The 25,753-nt window shown below is 49.6% G+C and overlaps 1 protein-coding gene and 1 long non-coding RNA gene across 3 annotated transcripts in view; one reads left to right on the top strand and one right to left on the bottom strand.

Annotated features, from left to right (window-relative positions):
- Positions 1-25,753, top strand: part of PDE4B (phosphodiesterase 4B) — a 255,754-nt gene that overhangs the window by 174,371 nt on the left and 55,630 nt on the right. For both annotated transcript variants that reach the window (XM_014937420.1, XM_014937430.1), the window contains 4 exons: positions 11,798-11,992; positions 14,951-14,987; positions 15,110-15,180; positions 19,663-19,712. In XM_014937420.1, the coding sequence (XP_014792906.1) occupies positions 11,798-11,992; positions 14,951-14,987; positions 15,110-15,180; positions 19,663-19,712 (353 nt within the window). The remainder of the gene's footprint in view (positions 1-11,797; positions 11,993-14,950; positions 14,988-15,109; positions 15,181-19,662; positions 19,713-25,753) is intronic.
- On the bottom strand, positions 2,346-4,611 carry LOC106885334. Its single transcript, XR_001411426.1, has 4 exons — positions 4,531-4,611; positions 4,272-4,436; positions 2,914-3,037; positions 2,346-2,674 (listed from the first exon to the last, which is right to left on the bottom strand). It is a non-coding gene; the product is annotated as an uncharacterized LOC106885334 (long non-coding RNA).

Here is a 25,753-nt window from a genome sequence, read left to right as displayed (position 1 = left end):
AGACCTCACCTGGAGTATTGTGTGCAGGTCTGGAGCCCTCAATAGAAGAAGGACATGGACCTGATGGAGCGGGTCCAGAGGAGGGCCACAAGGATGATCAGGGGGATGGAGCCCCTCTGCTCCGAGGACAGGCTGAGGGAGCTGGGGTTGTTCAGCCTGGAGAAGAGGAGGCTCCGGGGAGACCTTATAGCAGCCTTCCAGCACCTGAAGGGAGCCTACAGGAAGGCTGGGGAGAACCTGTTTAGAAAGGCCTGCAGTGACAGGACGAGGGGCAATGGCTTCAAGCTGGAGGGGAACAGATTTAGACTGGAGATGAGGAGAGGGTTCTTCACTGTGAGGGTGGTGGAGCACTGGAACAGGTTGCCCAGGGAGGTGGTTGAGGCCCCTTCCCTGGAGATATTCAAGGAGAGGCTCAACGAGGCCCTGGGCAACCTGGTCTAGTTGGGGGTGTCCCTGCTGACTGTGGGGAGGTCGGACTAGATGACCTTTGGAGGTCCCTTCCAGCCTGGACAACTCTATGACTCTATGAAGCTCCTGCTGGGCCTGAAATGACCAGTAAGAGCTGTAAGAGGTTGCCCCTGAGATCACACCCGTGTGTACTTTGCCGTTTGCTGGGTACAGTGTCTTTTCCTGTTGACAGAAAAGATGAAGAGTGCAAACATTTGGAAGATGTGAAGCGAGTGAAATTTTGAAGTACCCAACCAGATTAATTCTTTTTGGGAGGGCTGTCTCTCCAAAGGATTTAATAACCATCGTAGGGTATTTTATTGTCCTTTTTTCTGGCAGGGAACACAGATACCAATTATTGTGATAAATCCAAAAACCAGGTCAAATAATGATTTTATGAATCAAGTGAAAAGGGTTGGTGCGTTTCTCAGCGCAGCATCCTTCCACGTGTCCCCTGTTGGACTTTGGGTGTTGTAGACGGGCTGAGGGGAGTTTAAAACCTTAGTGCAGAAATCCTGTAAATCTTCTGACTCTGCCTCCCCGTTCAGATTATCCGGGTAAAATGGAAAAAATCTGTGCTCCCTGCAACTTGTTAAAAACTAGGCTGGTTTTATTCCTGTCTCCAGCCTGTTTGACAGCAGATGAGAACAGCTCTTTGATTTGTGGCTGGTGGCTTCCCATAGGCTGGAGAGTGGAGCGCCTTCACCGTGATCTTGTTGGCCTCTTGGAAAAGGCAAAAGTGCCTCTTTGTGAGGCCAGGATGGAAATAAACCTCCTGATGCTCTGGTTCTGTGCAGATGAGGGGAATGCTGGAAGCAGAGGTCATTCGCAGTACGGGACCCCTGAGACCCGTGCTGCTGGGCTCGTGTTTGCCATTAGGGCTTTATATGCTTTGGGAAGAGCGTTAAGTGCAGATAACACTTAATAGATGTAGGAGATGCTTTAAGATGCATTGGTAAAAGGTGCAATTTATGACTGTAATTCCTCCTTTATTGCCAGTAGTACTCTGGTGGGGAAAATGTGAGGCTGGACCCTGTGTATGCACTTGCTGGGTGGAATTACCCACCCCAGGCTGGCTCTGGGCAAGGAGCAGGGCTTGTCCGTAGGCAGAAATGCTGTGAGGTGTCCTGGAGTCCCACCAGAACCATAGCATCACAAAAAGGTTTGGGGTGGAAGGGACCTTAAAGATAATCCAGTTACAACCCCCCTGCCCTGGGCAGGGACACCTCCCACCAGCCCAGGTGGCTCCAAGCCCCCTCCAACCTGGCCTTGAACCCCTCCAGGGATGGGGCAGCCACAGCTTCTCTGGCCAACCTGGGCCAAGGTCTCACCCCCCAAGAAGGCACCGGGCTCAGCTGCAGCCCCACACTGAGGACCCCAGCACACAAACCAGGCCACTGCAGGCAGCCTCCTCCATGGAGGGCGACATCTGTGCCTTGTGTTTTGGGGAAAGAGCCTGTAAAATGTCATGGTGCTTAAACACAGCTGTAAAAGCAGAACTGACACTGAGCAGAGCACGACGGCCAGGCCAGGCTGGGATAAATACTGTCCCAAAACTTCATTATAAACACCAGCGCCGCAGAACAGCAGGGTTTCACAGAGCAGGTGATGCCAAAATCTAGGGGGTGTCTGCTGAGGAGCACCGTGCTGTACCCCCGGCCACAGGTCTGCCACTGCCCATCCACCACCTTTCCTACAGGGACAAGGTGGGAATTGTCCCTCTGGTGAGACCCAGAGGGTCCTTTATCACAGCCCGTGTGCTGGAGCAGATTTTGTCCTGGTGGGCTGTGAGCGGGTAGAGGGTGCTGGGCAGAAACACCTGCAAGGCCAGGAGAAGGGCTGTGGAAGGGAGGGTAACACCTCGTTGATACCTCGTTACTAACGAGCAGCAGTGGTAAGGAAGAAAAGCAGCTATTCCATTGGTTGGTAATTAGAATATTTTCGGGAGGAGAAGGCCCTTAGGAAGGGGCTTTGCTGCCTGTGCAGAGGGTGATCACGCTCACACCCGTCCGTACTTAACAGCCTCTGGAAGTGAAAATCCAGAGGGTGACTGTGCCTTGTGTTTTCCAGAGATTATCGGCAGTGAACCTTAGCGAGATGATAAAGTAGCCCAGGATGTGCATTTTGAAAAATAACAACTGGTTTATAGAATTCAGGATTTCTTCTTTGGGGGACTTTAACAGCCACATGATGTTAGCTTGTTAGAGGATAACGTCAAGCTACTTATCTGTAGTAATCCAGAGATTATCAGCAGTGAACCGTAGCGAGATGATAAAGTAGCCCAGGATGTGAATTTTGAAAAATAACAACTGGTTTATAGAATTCAGGATTTCTTCTTTGGGGGACTTTAACAGCCACATGATGTTAGCTTGTTACAGGATAACGTCAAGCTACACGAAAAGGATTAGATTATTTTTTTCTTCTTGGAACCCTCCATGCTAAAAGAAAATCCGAACTCATTTTTACCTCCCTCCTGTACTTTTCTGACCATCCTCTGTTGGCTGCTCCAGCATGGCCTCCATCTGCAGCCTGGTGCTTTCACCAGAGCTGGTGAGAGAAGGGCCACGGGGAGAATTAACAGCTCCAAGACCTGATGTGTAAGACACAGAGAGTTTTGGGCAGTAATTGTGGCAGATGCTGAACAGGCAGGTGGCACAGCAGCTTCTTCGTACTGAATAGGGCTTTAAAAAACTAGAGGTGGACCTGGGTTGCAAAGGGAGGACCATCACTGAGCTCTGCCTTGGACTCTGGCTCTTGGAGTCAATCTTTAGCAGCACAAGGCAGGGTAATTCATAGAATCATAGAATGGTTTGGGTTGGAAGGGACCTTAAAGCCCCCCAAGTGCCACCCCCAGCCCTGGGCAGGGACACCTCCCACCACACCAGGTTGCTCCAAGCCCCCTCCAACCTGCCCTTGAACCCCTCCAGGGATGGGGCAGCCACAGCTTCTCACCACCCTCCCACCAAACAAGTTCTTCCCCACATCTCAGCTCCATCTCCCCTCTTTCAGGGCCCAACCCTTCCCCCTCCTCCTAGGGCTCCCCTCCCTCATCCAGAGTCCCTCCCCAGCTTTCCTGGAGCCCCCCTTCTTTAGGGACTGGAAGGGGCTGGAAGGTCTCCCTGGAGCCTTCTCCAGGCCAGCAGAGGGGCTCCAGCCCTCCCAGCATCTCTGTGGCCTCCTCTGGCCCTGCTTCAACAGCCCCATAGGGCTCCAAGGTCTCCCCGGAGCCTTCTCTTCTCCAGGCTGAACCCCCCCAACTCTCTCAGCCCCCCCTCCCAGCAGAGGGGCTCCAGCCCTCCCAGCATCTCTGTGGCTTCCTCTGGCCCCGCTCCAAAAGATGGGCTCCAGAGCTGTCCCATCCTCCATGACTGCAGGCTGTCCTGCTCTCCAGTCCATGACTATTCATAGAATGGTTTGGGTTGGAAGGGACCTCAAAGCCCCCCCAGTGCCACCCCCTGCCCTGGGCAGGGACACCTCCCACCAGCCCAGGTTGCTCCAAGCCCCCTCCAACCTGCCCTTGAACCCCTCCAGGGATGGGGCAGCCACAGCTTCTCGGGGCAACATGGGCCAGGCTCTCACCACCCTCCCACCAAACAAGTTCTTCCCCACAGCTCAGCTCCATCTCCCCTCTTTCAGTGTCCAACCCTTCCCCCTCCTCCTAGGGCTCCCCTCCCTCATCCAGAGTCCCTCCCCAGCTTTCCTGGAGCCCCCCTTCTTGAGGGGCTGGAAGGGGCTGGAAGGTCTCCCCGGAGCCTTCTCTTCTCCAGGCTGAACCCCCCCAACTCTCTCAGCCTGTCCTCCCAGCAGAGGGGCTCCAGCCCTACCAGCATCTCTGTGGCTTCCTCTGGCCCCGCTCCAAAAGATCCATGTCCTTCCAGTGCTGAGGGCTCCAGAGCTGTCCCATCCTCCATGACAGCAGGTTGTCCTCCTCTCCAGTCCATGACTGCGGGCCGTGGCCGGGGTCTCTGGTTATTCCACCTCTGTCGTACCTGTTGAACAAGAGAGCCGCTAGGAAGACTTGAACTTCTATTTTCAGAGATAGCAAAGTCAAATAAACATATATTTTTGCTTTGTGATACACACAGAGGCTTAATAACATGTTTAGCAGCAGATGACAGTTTACATTGCAAACACTTAAGTGCGTGCTGCTGGGTTTTCTGTGCCAGGCAGCTGTGACGCGCGCTGGCTGCGTTTCAGGAGGCATGGAGATGACAAAGAGTCAGGAGCCACACGAGGGACAAACCTGGCAGGGGGATCTGAAGGTCTTTGAGATGCCCTTGAGGGCAAGAAGATGTTCTCCTTGGTGGGAGGAGGTCAGGAGGGGGGAAAAAAAAGCACTAATACCTTTGGTGCTGAGAGTGGTCGGTCTCATGGAGCTTGTGGTGGTCCAAGGGTATCTTCGTCAGCTGTCGGTGTCCTCCAGCATGTCCCATCCTGTCTCATTTATGTGCTGGTGGTTTCAAGCACAGACTTTTCCGTGTAAAAGATTATTTAGGAGAAAAAACAACCAGCAAGCTGTTTGGATAATGGGAAACAGGTGCACAAAATTAGAGAGCAGCGAGGAGCAGTCGGGGCTGTGCAGATCTGAAGATGTAAGAAACAGCATTTTTCATTGCTAATGGTGTTAAAAACCCCAGCTGAATGTCTCGGTGAGAAGCGGGGCTCTAACGACTGCGAGAGGATCTTTATAATTAGCAGAGTCTGCCCAAACTTCCTGAAATAGTCTTATTTTGGAAACATATTTGCTAGCGTCATAAAGGTGGTACCGTAGTTAGAGGATCAGGAGTGATGCCCTCAGGAAGGAGCCCAGGAAGGCGAAGCAGATGGTGGAGCCCTCTTGTAGAGTCGGTGCTGTCAGCCTCAGAAAAAGTGTAAACTCCTAACAGAAACAACAAAAAAAAAAAGTACACAAGCCTGCCTGGTTTGATAGACTTAAATGTGTCTGTGGTTTACATCGTGGCTCTAGACACAAACCGTGGGGCTGCACAGCTCTCATGGTAACCGTTGGACTCGCAAGGACTATTCAGATGACTCTGAATTACATGAAAACCATGGCACAATTGTACTTTTTTGGTTTTTATGCCAAATCTTACCCCGTTCCAAGGCTGCTGGCGGGCAACGCTAATCCAGGGACAACGTGTTCCCGATGCTCTCTCTCTTCCTTGTTGCTGCTCCGCCAAAGAGTTTCGTGCCGACACCCCCTTGCAGAGGTAGATCAAAGAGCTGGAAAGCTGAATTGTTGGATGAGTTGGAGGCAGGATCTTCTGCCGGGACACCTTGGCAGCTGCCGTGTTTCCACAGGGTGTTGTGGTGCTGTGGGAAGGAGCAGAGCTGGGTTAGGATTGATTTTAGGACTGGTTTGATGGGAACAGGTCCTCATGGACAACGGAGGGAGCTGGGTGAGGGCGTTGGAGAATCCCACAGCAGGGATCCCTCTGCCTGCTGAGGCTTGGTTGGACTTTCCCCCCCTGTGATAAAGGACTGCTGTTGTTATTAATGTAGAGAAATGGCAGTCATGACTCTAAAACTCCAGAATTTGGACAGCTGGGGTTTTATGCTTTTATGGATTTTCTTTGTTTTTGCAGACTGATGCGTGAAACCTCTCTGTGTGTTGCAGCTGAGCGTGCTTTCTCCTGCCCTGGCATTGCATACTTCCTCTCCTCCTCACCCTGTTAAAATCGTGGGTCCAAAGCTGGTGGCTGAGCTGCAGCTAACTCCTGCCACCTGCCGTCTCCTTCCCCGCTCTTCACTTGACTGTCATCCTGGTTTATTAAAAAACAAAATGCAGAGGGACAAAGGAGATGGAGAGAGATGCGGCCGCCCTTTAGCTTGTGCCTCCCTCCCTGCTGAGAGTCGCCCTGCAGCCACCCCACCACCTCCTCTCCTCCACCGCCACCACCTTCCCTCGCATCCCAACGAGTGAAGGGAGAGCCTGGGTTTGTGGCTTTCCATGTCCCCCAAATTCCCCTCTTCATCATCTTCAGGTAGTCAGTAACCCAGAGAATGTCCTTGCCTCAGGGGTGTCACTCGCCACCCTCGTGAATCGCACGTTCCTGAATCCACCAGTGAAACCAGAAGGGCCTCAGGAGACTGGGTTTTGTCTGTCAGTCAGGTCTTGGATTTGCAGTTGTTTCCTGGCACAGGGATTGTGCCACTGAGTTGTGTCGGTGGGTAAAAATGCCCATCCCATACAGACACTGTCACCTTTCCTCCTGTGGAGCCAGATTTTGGCTCTGTGCAAGTGGGCTCGACTCCTTAGAAGCCCTTGGTGGCCTCCAGACACGCCGTCACCAACCATCCAGCCTGTGGAGCCAGATTTTGGCTCTGTGCAAGGCCCTTGGTGGCCTCCAGACACGCCATCACCAACCATCCAACCATCCAGACCAGAGCAGGGCATGCTTTTTAGAGAGAGCTTCTCCCACAGGAGATAGAATCATAGAATGGTTTGGGTTGGAAGGGACCTCAAAGATCATTGAGTTCCAACACCCCTACCCTGGGCAGGGACGCCTCCCACTAGAGCAGGTTGCTCAAGGCCCCATCCAGCCTGGCCTTGAACCCCTCCAGGGATGGGGCAGCCACAACTTCCCTGGGCAACCCGTTCCAGTGTTTCACCACACCCCTACTAAAAAATTTCTTCCTGAGATCTAATCTGAATCTTTTTTCTTCCAGTTTAAAACCGTTTCCCCTTGTCCTATCATTACACCTCCTGGCAGAGTCCCTCCCCAGCTCTTCTATAGGCACCCTTCAGATATTGAAAGGCCGCTATAAGGTCTCCCCGGAGCCTTCTCTTCTCCAGGCTGAACAATCCCAGCTCCCTCAGCCTGTCTTCATAGGAGAGGTGCTCCATAGGTAGCTCCATAGGTGCTCCATGGAGTAGCTTATCTTGAATGGTTGCTAGGGACCTTAGATACCAGGTTTGTACCCTCTGTGTGTAGGTAATGCAATTTTATGATCTCATCAGTGCCCACTTCATCCTGAGCGTGCTGGGCATCCACGTGCTCGTTGGTGCAGAAGAGCTGCTGGGGTCCAGAGCAGAGGGTGAGGGAAAGAAGAGGCACATCGTGGTGGATGGCTGAGATACTCCATCCACCATCCCTTGGTAGGACATCTTGGGGAGGAGTCACTGGAGAATAAACAGATCAAGTGCTTCAGTGCTCCGGTGGCCAACATTGTTGCACAATCGAGGTGTCTTGGCTGCGAGTGCTGTTGTTTGAAGATAAACTGCAAAGCAAATTTTAGCTTTTTGTTTTCTTTAAGTTACTGTAGTGGTGCTTTGTAGTTTTCCATCTTTGTTTTTAGCTGGGCAAACACAGCTTTATTTTCCACTTGGGCAGAGCCTATGGGGTGCTGCACACTTTGGAGAGGACCCTTGCAACCTGAGGAGTACTCTGAATGTGGTGCCACACTGATGATTGAGTTCTTCCAGCAGAGCTGGTCAGTTTGCTTCTAATGAACAAAATTAGTGGAAAAATGCAGCTCTGAGAGGGCAACTTTACAATCTAATTGCAATTCTTAACCAATTTCACTGAATGTCTGGGAGATGTTTTTCCTGTGGGGACATTATTCCGGATGGGCTATTGTACAGACCAAGAGCAACTGGTGAACTTAATGTGCAGCAGAGATTTGAAAACCACAAGGTTAAGCTCTTGCTCTATGTATTTCAGGCCACGTTCTCCTGATGTTGGGTCCTCCAGGGGAGGTAGTGTCCCATATTTGACTTAAAAAGCTATGACAGCAGAGGTTTAGACTGGGGATTTGGACATCCCGGTGAAGACCTTGCCCAGCCAGCCATACCTCAGGAGTGCCTGTCCATGTCCAGAAAATAAAACACTCCTGGTAGACATAATTACAAAATTCTGATTAGCTTTCACTTTTTTTTTGGGGGGGGAGGAGATTTTCTGTTAACAGCTGAGCACACACTTGGCCGAGTGCTGGATTGGGCCCAAGGAAGGAGAGCCAGATGAGGGGGCTGGCGTGGCTGCAGCGCTGAACTTATGGAAATAAGGGGGGAAAAAAAAAAAGCCTTTCCAGCTGGATTAACTGTTGGTGTGACCCGCGGTGCCGGGCGCTGGCACGGGGAGGACGGGCAGCGTGAGGCCAGGAGCTGGCTGGAGGCAACCAAAACACCCCAAGCTGGGCGTCACCTCCTCTGGGCCTCTCCCTGAGGCAGCCGGAGTGTCTCCGGCCCAGCCCGGCGTCAGCCACAAGTGCTGGAGAAATCTGGAAAACTTGCACGGTTCAGGCAAACTGTTTCCTGAGGAGCTCTGCCTTCACCAAGGTTTAACCTCTACCCGGGGTCACAGAGCATCGGGGCTCCTTCTTCCACCTCTGGCCCCTTCTTCCATCTTGGGCTACAAAAACGTTCATGGCCTCCAAAGGTATTGAAAAAACCCTGGGACTTAGGTGGGAATTTCTGCAGGAGAGAGGTTATTTTTTGTGTTACAAGAGGGAAAGTGAAGAGGATTTGAGTATCTTCCACCTACCTCAAGGCATAGAAGCTGTGCATGCTCCACTAGAGCCATAGAATCACAGGGTGGTTTGGGTTGGAAGGGACTTCAAAGCCACCCCAAGTGCCACCCCCTGCCCTGGGCAGGGACACCTCCCACCAGCCCAGGTTGCTCCAAGCCCCCTCCAACCTGCCCTTGAACCCCTCCAGGGATGGGGCAGCCACAGCTTCTCTGGCCAACCTGGGCCAGGCTCTCACCACCCTCCCACCAAACAAGTTCTTCCCCACAGCTCAGCTCCATCTCCCCTCTTTCAGGGTCCAACCCTTCCCCCTCTTCCTAGGGCTCCCCTCCCTCATCCAGAGTCCCTCCCCAGCTCTCCTGTAGGTCCCCTTCAGGTCCATTAGAAGGTCCCCAAGGGTATGCTATGCAAAACCAGATCTTTGGTGGATAGTTCCCCTCTTGCTAAACCGGTTCCAAAGGCAGAAGATCCCCTCATCAGCCTTGCTCCCACCTCCCTCCCTCCCTCCACCTCTTCCACACTTTTTAAACCTTCTGTGTTAATTTTTGCCCAGCGAGCAGCAGGTACCGTATCAAACAGCCTGAAGAAGCTCAGCTAAATGCTCAGATGTAGTTCATTGATGCATTTCCATTCGTGTCAGCAAACTAAATGTTCTCGATTGAAGGGTTGGCAATAGAATGTTTTGACTAATCAGAGTTAATTTTCTGAATAGGTATGGATTAATTATCAGCCGGCTGTTGTTTGTACATGCCATAGTTACAGAGCTGAGTTGCTTCTCTTGATTACTTTGTGGCTACAAATAAAGTGTACTCAAGCTGTCATTGGTAAAAGAGCGGATAATAGAGAGTAAAAGAAAATAATATTAATTGAGCTATTACCAGTTTCAAGATGTACTTAGGCAGTTGGGTAAGTAAATGCTTGAAAGAATCTCCTCCAGCGCGTAGTGTGTGAGACTGGTGCCCTGCCTTTGCATCTCCAAGTAATCTAAAAATCTTCGCGCTGCTGCTTACGCATTTTTTAATTGCATCAATTAAATGCATGTTTCCATCCATTTTTTTAATTCTTGTGGGACCAAATAACACGAGAGCAAAGCAGTTACCCTCTACTGCAGCCATGAGGAACAGAGTAACTGCCTGGAGATCAAGCCTTTTATTGTTCCACCCCAGAAAGTAGTTTCTGGAGACATCAAAAATAGCTGTCTGAGCACCCACACAACTGAAAAGAAATATTTATGTTATAAATACAACTGCTCGAGCAAACTATGCAATCACGCAAAGTGTTATTACTGATATTTGATAAATTGTTCTGTGATTCGGTGGTTGTTTTATGAAGTTAAAAGGGTGAGGAAGGGCTGGCAGCCTGTGTTTCACCGTCACTGCTGCTTCCAGGGCAGCTCCTGCGTCCCCCTCCTGCATCTTTGGTGTTTCTCCAGGAAAAAAAAATCAGTTTTATTATACAGGAACCTGAAATGCTTCTGCAGAACCTAAGACTGAGGTTGTAGTTGGTGCCCAGGTTTTAAATGGTGGGAGTTTGTCCCCGGCTCTGCATCCTTCCTGACAATATGCAGGGAACCATGGACATGCTACGCCATAAAATCTGGATTTTAATCAGATTTCCTGATCAGGAGGTTGAAGGCTTCAGGGTGTCAGGGCACTGAGAAGGGTAGAGGCTGCCTTCGTTCTGAGCCTGCTTGGTTTTTTGTTCTCTGCAGCCTCCTGTCTAAATAATGCAGGTCGAGCTCAGTGATGGCACCTTCAGTGATTTTCTCCAAGACCTGTGGTTCCCTTCTGCCGTCTTTGGTGTGTGTTTTCCCTTTCTCATTTATCCCTTGGTGGACCCGTATTGAATCTCTGCGTGTACGCACGGAGTCACAGTAGGGGAATTGTCTGAAATAACATTTTGCAAGCGGAGGCAAATTGGGAGAACACGGGGAATGGGGAGAGGTACATGCCCTGGTAGGAGAACTCGGCTCTTGCTGCAAGTGAGATGAAGCCTCAGGCTTCCAAAGGCAAGAAAACTCCTACTGAACGCGCCCGTGCTCCGCTTGGCTTCGCCGGGACACGGTCACACATCTGGTATTTATATCAGACCCAAATGCCCAAGCGAAGGAGGCCAACCTGCTTATTTTCAGGGTTTATGAGGGGTGTCACTTGCTAAAGTGTCCAGGGTGACTTCAGCCACCAGTTGCAGCAGCCAAGTTACGAAACCCTAAGAAAGTGGGTGTATAATGGAAACGGTGACAGGAGGTTTGGGGCTTTTTAAAAAAAATCTTTTAAACAGTCTTCCATTTTGCAGCCCAGGCTGTTTGAAATTCACTGAACTCCTATCCCCGGTGGCCAAGACGTGAACTATGGCCAAAAAAGAGACTTGGGCCTCCAGCTGGCAGAACTGCCAGGCCCTCAACCTGTCCCACGGGATTTCCAGAGTTGTGGACAGGGTGGGTGGTGGCATTTCATGACATCTTCAGTCCCTGTGACGCTTGTAGAAGGCTTGGAGTGGGGTTTGGCAAATCAAAGCTGCAGCCGGGGTTGGGGGGGAGGCGTGGGGAGAGCTGTGGAGCTGGGTGATGGTGCGGAGCTGGGTGATGGTGTTCAGCTGCTGCCTCTTCACGCTGAGAGCTGTGCCGAGCTTAGAGAGATCCAGACCGAAGGGAGAGGGAGCAGATGTAGACAGGAAAGAAGCCTCCAGGGTAAATGTTTTCTGGTAATGCAGAGTCCTGCTTGCATACGGGAGAGATACACCAGCCAAAGGCTCCATGAATGTAGGCCTGCGACTCCTGTCCTGAGCAGATGACACAGTGTGGGTGACGCAAAGATGACGCGTAAAGTGAAAAAACCACCTTTTGGCAGGTGCGGGTGACACGTGGCCTGTGTTTCCTTTGCAGCTTCGATGTGGAAAATGGCCCGTCGCCGGGTCGCAGCCCGCTGGACCCACAGGCCAGCTCCTCCTCGGGCCTCGTCCTGCACACCACGTTTCCAGGCCACAGCCAGCGCAGGGAGTCCTTCCTCTACCGCTCCGACAGCGACTACGACTTATCACCAAAGACCATGTCCCGCAACTCTTCTCTCCCAAGCGAACAGTAAGCAGAAATTCAGCTGACATCGTTATTTTACAGTAACTTAAGAGCTTTACGTGGCCTCCTGTAATCCTCTGGGCTCTGTTTAAGAGGAGCTTATGGGTGGTGCTCACATTTCATAGCACGAGTGCCCAAGACGGGTGTTTTTCATAGAATCATGGAATGGTCTGGGTTGGAAGGGACCTTTCAGATCATGGAGTCCAACCACCAACCCAGCACTGCCCAAACCCCCACTGACCCATGTCCCTCAGCACCACCTCTGCCCGGCTTTGAAATCCCGCCAGGGATGGGGACTCCACCACTGCCCTGGGCAGCCTCTTCCAAGGCTTCACAACCTTTTCACTGTAAAATTTGTTCCCAATATCCATCCTAAACCTCCCCTGACTTCCCTCTCCCCATCCCGTCCTTGAAATATCCCCCTTTTACCCATAATTTAGCAGAAGAGCATTCGCATCCGTACCCTGAAATAATAGAGAATTTTTGAATATTACCTTTCCTGGTACTAGTTCTCCAGGTGGGAATTCATGTTTAACTTTAGGGTAAAGCCCAGGCTGGGCCCAGGGCAGAGACTACTGCAATCTGCCCCCTGTCCCCCTGGGCTCTGTCACTCCAGCTCTTGGTGTGATTTTCTGCACTCTCTTTTCTCCATTATACTTTACTCGTGCGTATTCAGAGCCTGGTTAACATCATCCCTGCTTTTTCTGAAGCAGGTAGCAAACACTCCGTTAGCCTGGACAATAGAAATACAACCGTCCTTATATTTACAGTATTACTCTTCCCCATCCTGTTTTCTGTCACGGGTTGTTCGCTGGAACGGAGCGGAAAAGGCAGCAGAAAGCCAGGACAGATGGCTGAGCTTGAGAGGATCAATACAACACAGAGCGTGGAGCTTAAACGAGTGTCCGGGATTTGCAGCCCCTTTCTTTTCAAAAGCACAGTTTAAAGTTTTAAAGTGACCATTAAGCTATTTAAAAAAAAAAAAAAGTGCTCATAAAAAGAGAGTTTAACTATTATGAAAGCCCTACAAGTTTTGTCATGAAATAGAAATCTAAATATTAGCGAGATCCACCGGGAGAATTCCCCTGAAAGAGAATATCCCTCCCTGTTAGTCAACATATAGTAAATATTTACCAGAGACAAAGTAACCACTCCAAATTATGCAAATACCGCGTTTTGTGTAAATGGTGGGTTTTAACAATTGCCCCCTGTTCCCAGCAGTGGAGGAGGCAGCTGTGCTGGGGTGGGGAGAGCCCCGTCCAGCTGTGCCCAGCACCCTCCTTTCCCCCAGTTTCATGGCGACCTGCAGCTAGAGGTGTCCATTTACTGTGGGCATCAAGGCTCCCCCCTGCCCCGGCTCAGGGGGGCCAGGCATCTAAACGCTGACCTGGGTTTGACATTGGTCAATGTCAAGGTCAACTTTAATGGAAATGTAGCCTCATAGAATCATAGAATAGTCTGGGTTGGAAGGGACCTTTCAGATCGAGTCCAGCCACCAACCCAGAACTACCCAAACCACCATTGACCCATGTCCCTCAGCACCATGTCTGCCCGGCTTTGAAATCCCTCCAGGGATGGGGACTCCACCACTGCCCTGGGCAGCCTCTTCAAAGACTTCACAACCCTTTTGGGGAAGACATTTTCCCCAATATCCATCCTAAACCTCCCCTGGGGCAACTTGAGGCCATTTCCCCTTGTCCCATCACCTGTTCCTTGGGAGAAGAGACCGACCCCCCCTGGCTACTCCCTCCTTTCAGGGAGTTGGAGAGAGCAAGAAGGTCTCCCCTCAGCCTCCTTTTCTCCAGGCTGAACACCCTCAGCTTCTCCTCACAAGACTTGTGCTCCAGACCCCTCACCACCTCCGTTGTCCTTCTCTGGTCAAGCTCCAGCCCCTCAATGTCCTTCCTGTTATGATGGGCCCAAAACTGGACACAGCACTCAGGTGATACCTGAGTCTGGATGAGTGGCCATGCTCTGTGGCAGCACAGCCAGGGAGAATAACCCTTAGAAGGTGTCCCATGCTGGTAGATGCTTCTCTAGAGGTTCCCATGGTAAGTATGTGGTATGGGAGTCCACCACCAGCTGCACTGGATTGCCTGGATTTAGAATCATAGAATGACAGGATAGTTTGGGTTGGTAGGGACTTTAAAGATCATCTAGTTCTAAGCTTCTCCTCACAAGACTTACACCTCCCACCACACCAGGTTGCTCCAAGCCCCCTCCAACCTGGCCTTGAACCCCTCCAGGGATGGGGCAGCCACAGCTGCTCTGGGCAACCTGGGCCAGGCTCTCACCACCCTCACAGCAGAGAAGTTCTTTCTAAGATATAATCTAAATCTACCAAAATTTCCAGCCACAACCAGGTGTATGCCGTGTAGCAATGGCTTTACCCTGCCATGTCTCGATGAGGTAAATCACACTGTTGTTTTTTTTCATATACGCACACGTGCTATATATAATATCGCCAAAAAAGAGGCTCATATTGACAGTGACAATGTCTTTTTCTCAGAACTTCTGCTCAAATCTTCCATGATGAAAACGGCCGGACAAAAACCCCGGCGTCTGAATAACATTAAAGACTGTGGCAGAGATCAACAAAAGCCAGGAAATTCAAAGCTGACCTTTCCCCGGACCGTTATGTTATTTTTTCCACCGCGGGGCGAGCGTGCTGCCTTAACTTTTGAATTTCCTGGCTTTTATTGCCTGGTGTTACCGCTCCGAACAGTCGCTCCGGCCGGGTTGTTTTGGATATATACCCTGCGAGACCTTTCCATTAGGAACAAGAATGTTACGCGGCGTTAAATAAATGCCGCATGGGTTAACGTTGGGTTGTTTGGTTGGGTTTTTGTTCTTTTTTTTTCATTGCCAGGTAAACCTCCCTCTGTAAAATGCTCTCTTTTTGGGGTGAATGGTGCCCTGTTTGAGGTGAATTTTCTGAGGTGAATTTTCTCCATTTCTCCCTAGGCATGGGGACGACCTGATTGTCACGCCATTCGCCCAGGTGAGTCGGCCTCTCAAATTGAGGAAAAAAAGAAAAAAACAACAAAAAAATCCCCAATAATCGTAACACCCTACAACCTTTGGGCGAAGATAACCTCTCCGCTTTTTTGCCCTCCCTCACAGGTGCTGGCCAGCCTACGAAGCGTGAGGAATAACTTCACCCTCCTCACCAATTTGCACGGCACCGCCAACAAGTAAGCCCATCGTTTTGACCTTCCATTACAGCTCGCACGAAGCTGGGGGCCGGTGGCGACCGAGAAGGGTCGGCGGCGACCGGGGACCCGGTCGCCGCCGACCCTTCTCGGTCGCCACCGGCCCCGGGCTTCCCGCCTCGCTGCCTCAGGCCCGCTCTGTCACTTGGGCTGGCCGCCAGGGGGCGCCAAAGCGCAGCCCGCCGGCCGGTCGCCGCCATCTTCCGTCACCCCGGGAGGGTACTGGTGGGGGTGACTGGGGAGACTGGGAAAGGATGGCGAGGCTGTGGAGGCAGGGGTACAACGTGTTTTTGGGGGTGTTGTGTCCCTGTGATGGGGTTTGGCTGGCCCATGCGGTTCTTTAGGTGCCTGTAGAATCATGGAATTGTTTCGGTTGGGAGAGAGCTTTAAGATCATTGAGTCCAACCGTTGAGCCCATGCAGTTCGTTAAGTGCCCGTAGAATCATGGAATTGTTTCAGTTGGGAGAGATCTTTACGATCATCAAGTCCAACCATTGACCTACTACTGCCAAGTTACCACTAAACCAAGTCCCTCAGCACTACGTCTACATTATTACATCTAAAGTACTACGTCTTCCGTTATTAATGCTTAATAAGTATCTAAAGGGCGGTTTGAGGGAGGATGGACCCCAAGTCTTTTCAGTGGTTCCCAGCGACAGGATGAGGGGCAACGGGCACAAGCTGGAACATGGGAAGTTCCACTCAATTATGAGTAGCCTCATAGAATCATAGAATTGTCCGGGTTGGAAGGGACCTTTAAGACCATCTAGTCCAACCATCAGCCTAACTCTGATAAAAACCATCACTAAACCATGTCTCTAAGCACTATGTCAACCCAGCTTTTAAACACCTCCAGGGATGGTGCCTCAACCACTGCCCTGGGCAGCCCCTTCCAAGGCTTAATAGCCCTTTCTGCATCAAAATTGTTCCTAATATCCAATCTGAACCTCCCCTGGCAAAACTTGAGGCCATTTCCTCTTGTCCCATGGCCTGTTCCTTGGGAGCAGAGACCGACCCCCCCTGGCTACCCCCTCCTTTCAGGGAGTTGGAGAGAGCGAGAAGGTCTCCCCTCAGCCTCCTTTTCTCCAGGCTGAACACCCCCAGCTCCCTCAGCCGCTCCGCACAAGACTTCACGGTCTCCAGACCATGCTTGAAACAGAAACCCAGCTCCTTCAGCTGCTCCTCACAAGACTTCATGGTCTCTAGAACAGAGATATTGTTGGTGTTTGGTCAAGCTGTGGTGCTGCCCTGTATTTCCACCATCGTTTCACAAGAGGGACATTCATGGGCAAAGGGTAGACACCAAGGAGGGAAACCCCAGCCATGAGGCTGTGGGGACAGTGAGGGTTTCCCCAGCAGGGCAGGCAATGGGTCCTGTAACTTGGACCATCCTGTGCTTCGTTCCTACTTTGCTTTGTTTGAGACTGTAATTGCACTCAATGGGGAAGGCGATGCTCTGAACTTAAGAGGAGGATGTTGTTTTTTTCTACCTGTTGAACAAGAGAAATCCAACAAATCCCTTTTTACACCTCTGTCCGGAACCACCGTTTCCCCACAGCTATTTATAAGGAGCCAGTCATCGTCATTTTTCTGGCCTGTTTTGCCCCAGGGGGGCTGTTGTGCGTGAAACCAGCATCATTCGTTCCTGGCGACGGCGGATGCGCACCCACCCATCCCACCCTGGGACTGGCAGGCGTTGCTCGCTCCGAGTGTCCCGCTGGCTCCCGGAGCCAAGGAATGAGGTGCAAAATTCCGATCCATTGGGGTGCCGTGGGCTTGCTGCATGCCTGAGTGGCGTCGCCTGGGTGCCCACCGTGGACTCTGTTTTCTGCCTTCCGAAGAAATCCAGTACTTTACATAAAAGCCCAACATTTTATCCGGGCAGGAGGTTTTCCTCCCCTTGATTTCTGTTTGCAAATTTTGATCGGAAGGAACCGCTGCATTCCAAGATGGAGGTTAATAGAAAAACAGATGGCTGAAATAGATTCCTTTATTTTATTTTTTTTTATTTTTTTAAGCTTTTCTTTTTTGAACAGCTCAAGCATTTCAGCGGTTCCTAATGAGGAATCTGAAATTGGATGGGGCCGGAAGGAAGCGAGGGCGTAACCTGTAGGACACAGAGGCATCTCGCAGTGTCCTTTTGAAAACATTCCCAGATTTGATTGAGGTATAAAGTCATTTGCCCGGCCAAAGCAGAAGTTGTTAAGTGTTTAAACCATTATATACCAAACATCCAAGTCCGTGGCAGAATGTGCTTCCAGGCGCTGCGGAGCTTCCCGCACAGTTTCCAAACAGCTCTGCTGGGTTACAGCCCTGCTGCCAGCTCATGATTTTATCATACGTCTCATGATATGTGGTATTTTACTTAAACTTCTGCTCTGGGGATCATGAGAATCTCCGCTTTTCTTTAGCCCCTCCTTTCCCCTCTTTTTTTTCCTCCTCCACCCCTCCTGGCCGAGAGAGAAGAAGAGGATGCTGTCCCACATATTTACAGAAATGCTGGAAAATATGAATGTGAAGGGCTGGAGGGGGAAAAAAAAACAACGAGAAGTCATAACTTTCGGACTTTTAACGTCAGGGCTTTTAAGGCAGTTTCCTGATTGGAAAAGAGGAGAGTATGATTAATGGGTTTGGAGTTTGGCAGAGGCGGCCCAGGACACGGTCAGAAAAGCATCCGGCGCCTGCTCCTCTTAATGCCCACGGGCAAGAGAGAGGGAGCCCCGTGCCCTTGAGCGTGGTGGGGGGCTGAGAAAGGGGCAGAGCTGTCGAAACCCAGATCTTTGGGTCTCTTTTGCCACAGAAAGCAGGACGGGCACGGCTGGGACGTAATTCAAGGATGCCAGGAGCGGTGCCGTTCCCTTTGCGGGCTCCGGCGGCGGGGGAATACCCTACTGAATATGAGTTCATCCCTCCCCGGTCCCCCCGTCCCCCCCCAGGGCATGTCTGTGCAACTCAGCGCAGGGTACGGAGATACCTGGGAGCACGTCTCCCCCAGATACTGGAAGCGCCGCAGCCCGCAGCGTGGTGTCCCTGTCGGGGAGTTTCTGTTTTTTCGAGATTTGGAGATTTGGCTTTTCAAAGGCTCAGCAGAGGCAGGTCGGGGCAGATTTGCGGAGAAGTCGGCGCCCAACGTGTGCGCCCTGTGCTGAACCCTTCGAAGAATCTGGGTCCCGCAGCTCCCTCCGGCAAAGCCCGGCCTTTGAAAGCCCAGTTGGCAAATGGGGCTCCAGAGGAGCTCATGAGCAGGCTTTGGAGCCCCACCAGCAGGTCTGGAGGCTGGGGACAAGGGTCTGGAGCTGCCTTACTCCAACACAGACCTTACCTGGTTAGCGAGGCCTTCCTGGAGCACTTCTGAAGAACCCCCCGGAGCTACAATTGCAGCAGAATTTGAGTCGCTGACTTGCTTTGATTTCAGCTTCAAAGGAGAGCTGGCAAATAATGGATGCTTCAGTTCAGTGGCTGACTCAAAAAAAAAAAAAAAAAAATTAGGGTTAGGAGGTTGGCCAGGAGAGAGTGTGGGGAAATCTGGCTTCAGTTAAAATGTATCAGAAAAACTTCTTAGGGAAGCTCAAGCCCAAAGTTTCATTTCTGGTCAGCCTGAATTACCGCATTCAATCCAAAATGAAGGATCTTGATCTCGGTGTCAACTCTTTTTAACTTCTTTAAAAAAGAAGTCTCTCTCTTCCCCAAGTACATTATGGTTTCAGCTTGAAAAATTAACAGTTTTATTTGGCAAATCTCACAATGAAATATTTTGACATTTGGCGAAATGCTGCACCCTTTTTCCAGTCAGACCCTGTTTGCTTGACTTGAGCCAATTTTTCAAACAGCTTTCGGTCCTTTTGAAATCCAGGCTTTTCTGATGAAATTGTTGCTCCAAGTCAAAAAACCGTCCTTCAGCTCTTTCAGAGCTTACCCTAGTGGTTGCAGTGTCTTCTTCACGTGCTTCCCGCTGCAATTCGAAGCGTTAACTGCAGGATTTGAAGCCCTACATTTCTCACCTTACCTAAGGCATTGCCTTGCAGCCTGCACACTGGGGTAGCAGTTGACATTACTTCAGGCTCTAGTCCAGGCCTTGTAGGAAGAAGCTTTTTCAGGAGAAGACCTTGATTTTGGGGCACCCACCGACCCTCTTCAGCCACAGAGACTGGCCCTTGCTGACTTCCAGGCGTATTTTGAGTGGGAAGTTGCCAAGGCAGGGTGGCATGATGACACATCTTTCCTGGTGTACCATCTTTTCAGCGTGTGCGTGTGCTTAGCCAGGGGACAGAACATCTTTGGGTTTTCCTAACAGATATAGGGATGCCGCTCATTAACTGCCAAATCAGTTTAAAGTGTTTTGGGCTGCTTTGTGCGAATGAAAAAGGATTTTTTTTAACTGTGGGAGTTGGCAGGTTGAGCTGCCAACGGGGTTTGAAATGCCAAAATAATACCCACTGATAGAGTATTCTTTGTCTCTCCTAGGAGATCCCCAGCAACGAGTCAGCCCCCTGTCTCCAGAGTTAACCTGCAAGGTACGTGTGTGGCTTTTGATAATCTCCTGCGAGGTCAAACGCAGATGAGGGTATTGCACATCCTTTTACTGAGAGCTGCTTCTCTGCCCTCTCCCCCTGCTGCAATTCTGGGCTCTTCTGGGTTACTCGTGCGAAACCAAATACAAGGGAACCATCAGGCCCGAAATATTGTTATTTTAATAGTTTGGGGTTTGGGTTTATCCTTGTGTGTTAGCGTAAAAGGCAAACATGATTTTGGTTTGATAGTCATGGCCACAGTGACTGCTGTTCTTCTGAGTCCCTGTGCTGCACAGGCCTGGACAAGCCCCAGCCTACAGGCCTTGAACAGGCTCAGACACAGCTGTATTTTTTTTCTTATCCTGTTTATTTCAGTTTGTTTCCATGTGATCTATGTAAAAATTGCAATCTTAAAAAAAAAACCAACAAAAAACCTTTCTCAGGTGAAACTTCCTCTGATTTTATTAGGCTTCCCTGGAAGGGCTGCTTTGTTGTTGTTGTTTGTTTCGTTGTTTGCTTGTGGTCTTTTGAAATCTGCGTTTAGCAATCGAACGAGAGCAGAAGGCAGTGAGTGTGGCTAATCCCATCTTCTTCCCTGCCTGCTCGCCCCCCTGCACGTTGCGAAACCAAATACAAGGGAACCATCAGGCCCGAAATATTGTTATTTTAATAGTTTGGGGTTTGGGTTTATCCTTGTGTGTTAGCGTAAAAGGCAAACATGATTTTGGTTTGATAGTCATGGCCACAGTGACTGCTGTTCTTCTGAGTCCCTGTGCTGCACAGGCCTGGACAAGCCCCAGCCTACAGGCCTTGAACAGGCTCAGACACAGCTGTATTTTTTTTCTTATCCTGTTTATTTCAGTTTGTTTCCATGTGATCTATGTAAAAATTGCAATCTTAAAACAAAACAAAAAACCTTTCTCAGGTGAAACTTCCTCTGATTTTATTAGGCTTCCCTGGAAGGGCTGCTTTGTTGTTGTTGTTTGTTTCGTTGTTTGCTTGTGGTCTTTTGAAATCTGCGTTTAGCAATCGAACGAGAGCAGAAGGCAGTGAGTGTGGCTAATCCCATCTTCTTCCCCGTCTGCTCGCCCCCCTGCACGTGGTGTCCCTCGGTCACCTTGTCCTCACCCTCGTGTCGGGTCAGAGACCACAGCAAATGCCAGCGGGTTTGGCTACCATGAGGGTGGAGGATAACACCAAGCGAAGCAACCAGAGGGTGGGCGAGCCAGGGGTTCCCCAGGGGACTCAGCATCTCCCTGGGGTGCCCAGGCGAGGTGGGGTGGGCAGCAGTGTGAGCTGAGTGAGCAGAGGCTGGGAGCAGGAAGGGTGAAATGCTGAAAATGGGAAGCAGAAGCAACCTGCTTGTGACAGGTTTTGCTATTTTCACACCTGGCTTTAGCCTCGCAGCGCTGGGCGCTTGTGGGACCCCTCTGAGGAGCGGAGCTGGCCCTGCTTGCACTAATTGAAAGGTTACTCCCACGGAGAAGGAGATAAGATTTGGAGGAGTGCCCATCTGTAAGGTTTAATCTCAGCCTTTCCAATAATTACGTGCTTGGAGGGACTAATAAAACTTAATTTTTACAGTGTGTGTGAAGCCTGGGTAACGAACTATCATTCCTTTTCATGCTGTATATTATTTACTTTTTGGGGACGCGTATAGTTCTGGAGACTTCCAGATGAGGTTCCTCAAAACTCATTAGTGGCATGTGGAAACCTCTGATGCAGAATCCAAACTGGTCAACACGGTCTGAAGCGCCTTTTCCTTCACTCCCTCTCTGTGAGCAGTGGTGAGTCAGGGCTGCGAGCAGGAATGCAACTCGTCACTTTATTTAAAAATCTGTTCTAGCAAGACTTTGATTTTGTGGCCTGTGTGAAGAAAATAATGGAAAATTTCATAACCTTTCCATAGATCTGTTTATATAGGTTACAGAGCCTAATAATGAGGAGAGAATTCTGTTCCAGGAATTTTTAGATTAATTTTCTTAACGCTTTCTGTGGAAACAATTGCTTTCAACTTTTTAACACTCTGTGGATATTTTTCTACACTACTGCCAACGTGAGCCGTACTCGTTACTTTTTAGCTAACCCAAGCTTCTAATAAATTAAATACATGAAAATTTCAGCTTTCTTTTTGATTGAAGGGTCTGACGCACATAATTGTAGAGCAAGTTTTGTGTTATCCTGCAAAGCTCAAAAAGAGAAGGCAACTGAAAAGAATCCAACTTGCAGCATTTTTAACCTTGTGATCCTGACTCATGGTTTTTAATGTTTCAGTGCTAGTAATTATATGTGGATAGATGGATATAGCTAAAATAAATTATAGTAACATCTTACCTGAGCTGTGGAAAAAAAAAATGAAAATGTCCAGATGTGGAAATGAGCCATTTGTGGATTTTTGTTCAGTAACAAAAGGGGCTGTGGAATTTGTAGAGCACTCTGGGCCGGATTTGTGGCCCCTTGAGTAAACGAGTTCTTGGCCGTGTAACTTAACAGACTTTAGGTGAAGTCTTCAAATGAAACATAAAATGGGACTTGTATCATTACAACCTAAGTGAATCGTGACAGTTTGTAGGTAAGAATGAGAAATAGTCTTGAGATTGATAGGAAATTGTGTTATTTCCTACATGACAAAGCCCATATTGACATTATTAGTGAAAACACCTGGGGCTCTTGGTTAAATTCCATTTCAGATTATTTTTTCTTGACGAATGTGACCAGCTCTGGCAGGATCTGGTCTCTAGGCTGAAGCCATCCCTTCCTGGCCAGTGTAAGGCACTGCATCTGCCATACCATCCCACCCCTGGGAGCTGGCCGAGGAGGGACAGCCGCTCTGACACGTTGAAGGAAGATGGACCAACAGCCTGATAGCGCTCCTGAGGAGCAGCTACTGACTTCCATACTTCGTGCTCTCCTAGCTCATAAGCCAGGACCCTTCTGATGATTCAAGGATTGGAGCATCTCCCTTATGAGGAGAGACTGAGAGAGCTGGGACTCTTTAGTCTGGAGAAGAGAAGGCTGAGGGGAGACCTTATCAATGCCTACAAGTATCTCAAGGGAGGGTTGAAGGAGGATGGAGCCAGTCTCTTTTCAGTGGTTCCCAGTGAGAGGACGAGGGGCAACGGGCACAAGTTGGAACATAAGAGGTTCCACTCAAATATGAGGAGAAACTTCTTCACGGTGAGGGTGACAGAGCCCTGGAACAGGCTGCCCAGGGAGGTTGTGGAGTCCCCTTCCTTGGAGATTTTCAAGACCCGCCTGGATGCTCCTGAGTAACATGCTCTAGCTCTAGGCAATCCTGCTTCAGCAGGGGAGTTGGACTAGATGATCTCTATGGTCCCTTCCAACTCTAAAAATTCAGTGAAAATTCAGTGAAATTCAGTGAATTTACCTGTCACGTTTGTTGTCCCCACTTTGCTGCCCAGAGTGCCTTCTGGGTTCCCCTCTTGTTTCCCGACTTTGCTGCCCAGAGTGCCTTCTGGGTTCCTCTTTTGATCCTGACATGGAGGCCACGGGCATTCTGTCCAGCAGTTGCCTTGACCAGTTGGGTGATTCCCTTCCTTTACCTATTTCCATCCGTTCTTACATATTATAACTCATTTCAGCAAAGCAGAAAACAATGGTGGTCATTTACTTTCTAAGGAAGTTTCCATTTAAATGCAGCAAGAACAAAGATTTTTTAGGGGAACATTTTTTTCAGTGTTTGCAGCTTTTTTTTTTTTTTTTTTTTTCCCTAGATGGCTTCTGATCTGGAAATTATGAAAGGAAGGAGAGATTTTCCTATCGGAACACTTACAGTTCTGTGCCAATGGCTCCTGTGTCTGAAAGGATGCCGGGTGTTTTTCCTGAAAGTTTTGGAGAAGGAAACAGTAATGTTTTGATTGGGACTAGGCTGCGTTACATCCCTCTAGATAAAAGAATGTGTTTTGAAGTGAAATGTGTTTATATTCTCTAGATTGGTTAGCCGGCAAAGCTCGGGATTGTGTTTTAGCTGATTTTTAGCTCTCCCGTGTCACACATTGATTCATAGATTTTACCCCGATCAATTAATTGACATCAGCGTGAGCGCCTCGTGTATGTCTCCTTTTATTTGTCATTAGTGGAGTGATTTATATCCTGTTGTGAAAAGTACAGAACTCGGGGTTTAAAGCAAAGTAGCATACATTAATAAAATTACCCTGGGGGGAGGCAAATTCCACTCGGGGTTTGCGCTGGAAGGGACACGCGCCAGCTGTTCGCTGCCGCTAGAACCGTGCGGGGTTTGTCAGTTGTTTCGAAGCCAGAGGAGCCAAACGTGTGGTTTGTGGACTCCCCAGGAGTTGCATCACCCAGGACCCAGGCCCGTGGCGACACGAGTGAGCTGCAGCACAATTATGAAATTCTTTTTTTTTCTTTTCTTTTTTTTTTTTTTTTGTTTTCATTTTTTTGAAAGCGTGAAAAATTCTGGCCGGGTTTGTCAGGGGACAAAGTGCTTTCAAAGCCCATACTGATGTCACACTGAATTTCAGGGCTTTCTTAACCTTAGAAACACAGCCATAAAAGGAAGAGGAATATGTATTGAACATCCTGTGTTTTGTCCTTGGTATCAGCTTTGGTAAATCTGGCAGATTTTTCCTGTTGTTTTGTTATAACTGCGGATCACAGGCACGAACAAAATTGCTTTTATGAATTAACTGAGAAACCGTAGCATGGAAATATGAAGCCCAAGCAAAAAGTGCATAAATCCTTAATTAGCTGCTGTGCTTCAGAGCTGGGAAGGGTAATGGGAATACTTCAGACCGGGAGGTTCCTTAGCAGTGGGCAGCGTTACGGAGCACAAGGGCAGGGCCAGGACTTTGGTGGTTGGTGCAGAGAAGGTAGTTGGGCAGCAGTTAGAGAATAAACACAACGTCACACGAGTGTCTGTGACGTTTTTCTCCTATTCCCATTGCTGTTTTCTTTTCAAAGGTGGCCTCTGCCACGGTTACTGTCATTGACCTTCGTGTTACCTTGAGCTCAGTGAATCCATCGGCACCTTCTCTTCCCGGTTCAGCCTTCTCCTCCCTTGGCATCAGTGAAAGGCCTTTAGATCCTACCCATCAATCCAATTGATTCAGTCTGGTGGCTCCTGCTTAGTTTTGTTCCTTCCTCCGTGGTTATTTACTCCACTGGCCCTAATTCCCTCTAAATGCAATGGTCTTTCACTGGCTGCCGCACTCAGGAGCTGTGAGGGGGTTTGCAGAAACTTTTCTCCAGAGCAGGCAACCGAGTGCCCCTTGGATACTTTCAACACTGCATAATTATAGTGTGTCCTCACAATTAATTATACGCCTAGCAATAGAATATAGCTGATTTGCTTTGCAACCTGAGGCTTGGGGGGATGTAGCGCTTCGGGATATGTCGCACACGGGCTTTTCAGGGCTCATGGGATTAAAGCTTTGTTAAAATTCCTCTCTGGGGATGGGGGGGTGAAAGATGGGTATTTTTCTTGCTTGTGCCTTAGCCTCTGCTTTCCTGCACATCTGCACGTTTGTCTGCACTTCTCACATGCCTTTACACGAACTCAAAACTTGTACTCTTTCATTTTTTGTATGTGGGTGTAAGATGTACACAGACCCGTGCACGAACATTTGTATAAAGCATAAACAAAAGACTGGATAATGCTGGTGCTTGTGCTAACGAGAGCCCCGACTTCTTGGAGGAGTTAACAAGCATCAAAGTCAGCTCTCGGTCACAAATACCAATAAATCCCAAGTAGTTAATATGGAGCTGGTGCTCTTGCACCACACTTCCTCCGCTTGGCGTGCGGAGAATGGCTCTGGGCATGTACAAAAGAGAAGATTCATTGGGAATTCTGTTGGTCTGCTGGGAGTTTGGCTGAAGATCTGGCCTTTTTGATTTTTGGGACAGATTGTCCAAGTCGAGTAGATGTGGTGTTTCAGGCTTTTCACAAGTGTGCCAGAGGAGCTGTGTGTGACTGAACAGCTGAGCTGAGGAGTGTAAACTGTGTGCAGTAATTTCAGTGGTGCTGTAGGCTTACATATCACCTACAGATATTATTCTTAAAG

The sequence above is a fragment of the Calidris pugnax genome, unplaced genomic scaffold (genome assembly GCF_001431845.1).
Source record: "Calidris pugnax isolate Ruff unplaced genomic scaffold, ASM143184v1 scaffold29, whole genome shotgun sequence".
In the NCBI taxonomy this organism is placed as follows: Eukaryota; Metazoa; Chordata; class Aves; order Charadriiformes; family Scolopacidae; genus Calidris; species Calidris pugnax.
The sequence above is the reverse complement of the archived record's forward strand: the minus strand, read 5'-3'. Positions and strand labels throughout refer to the sequence as shown.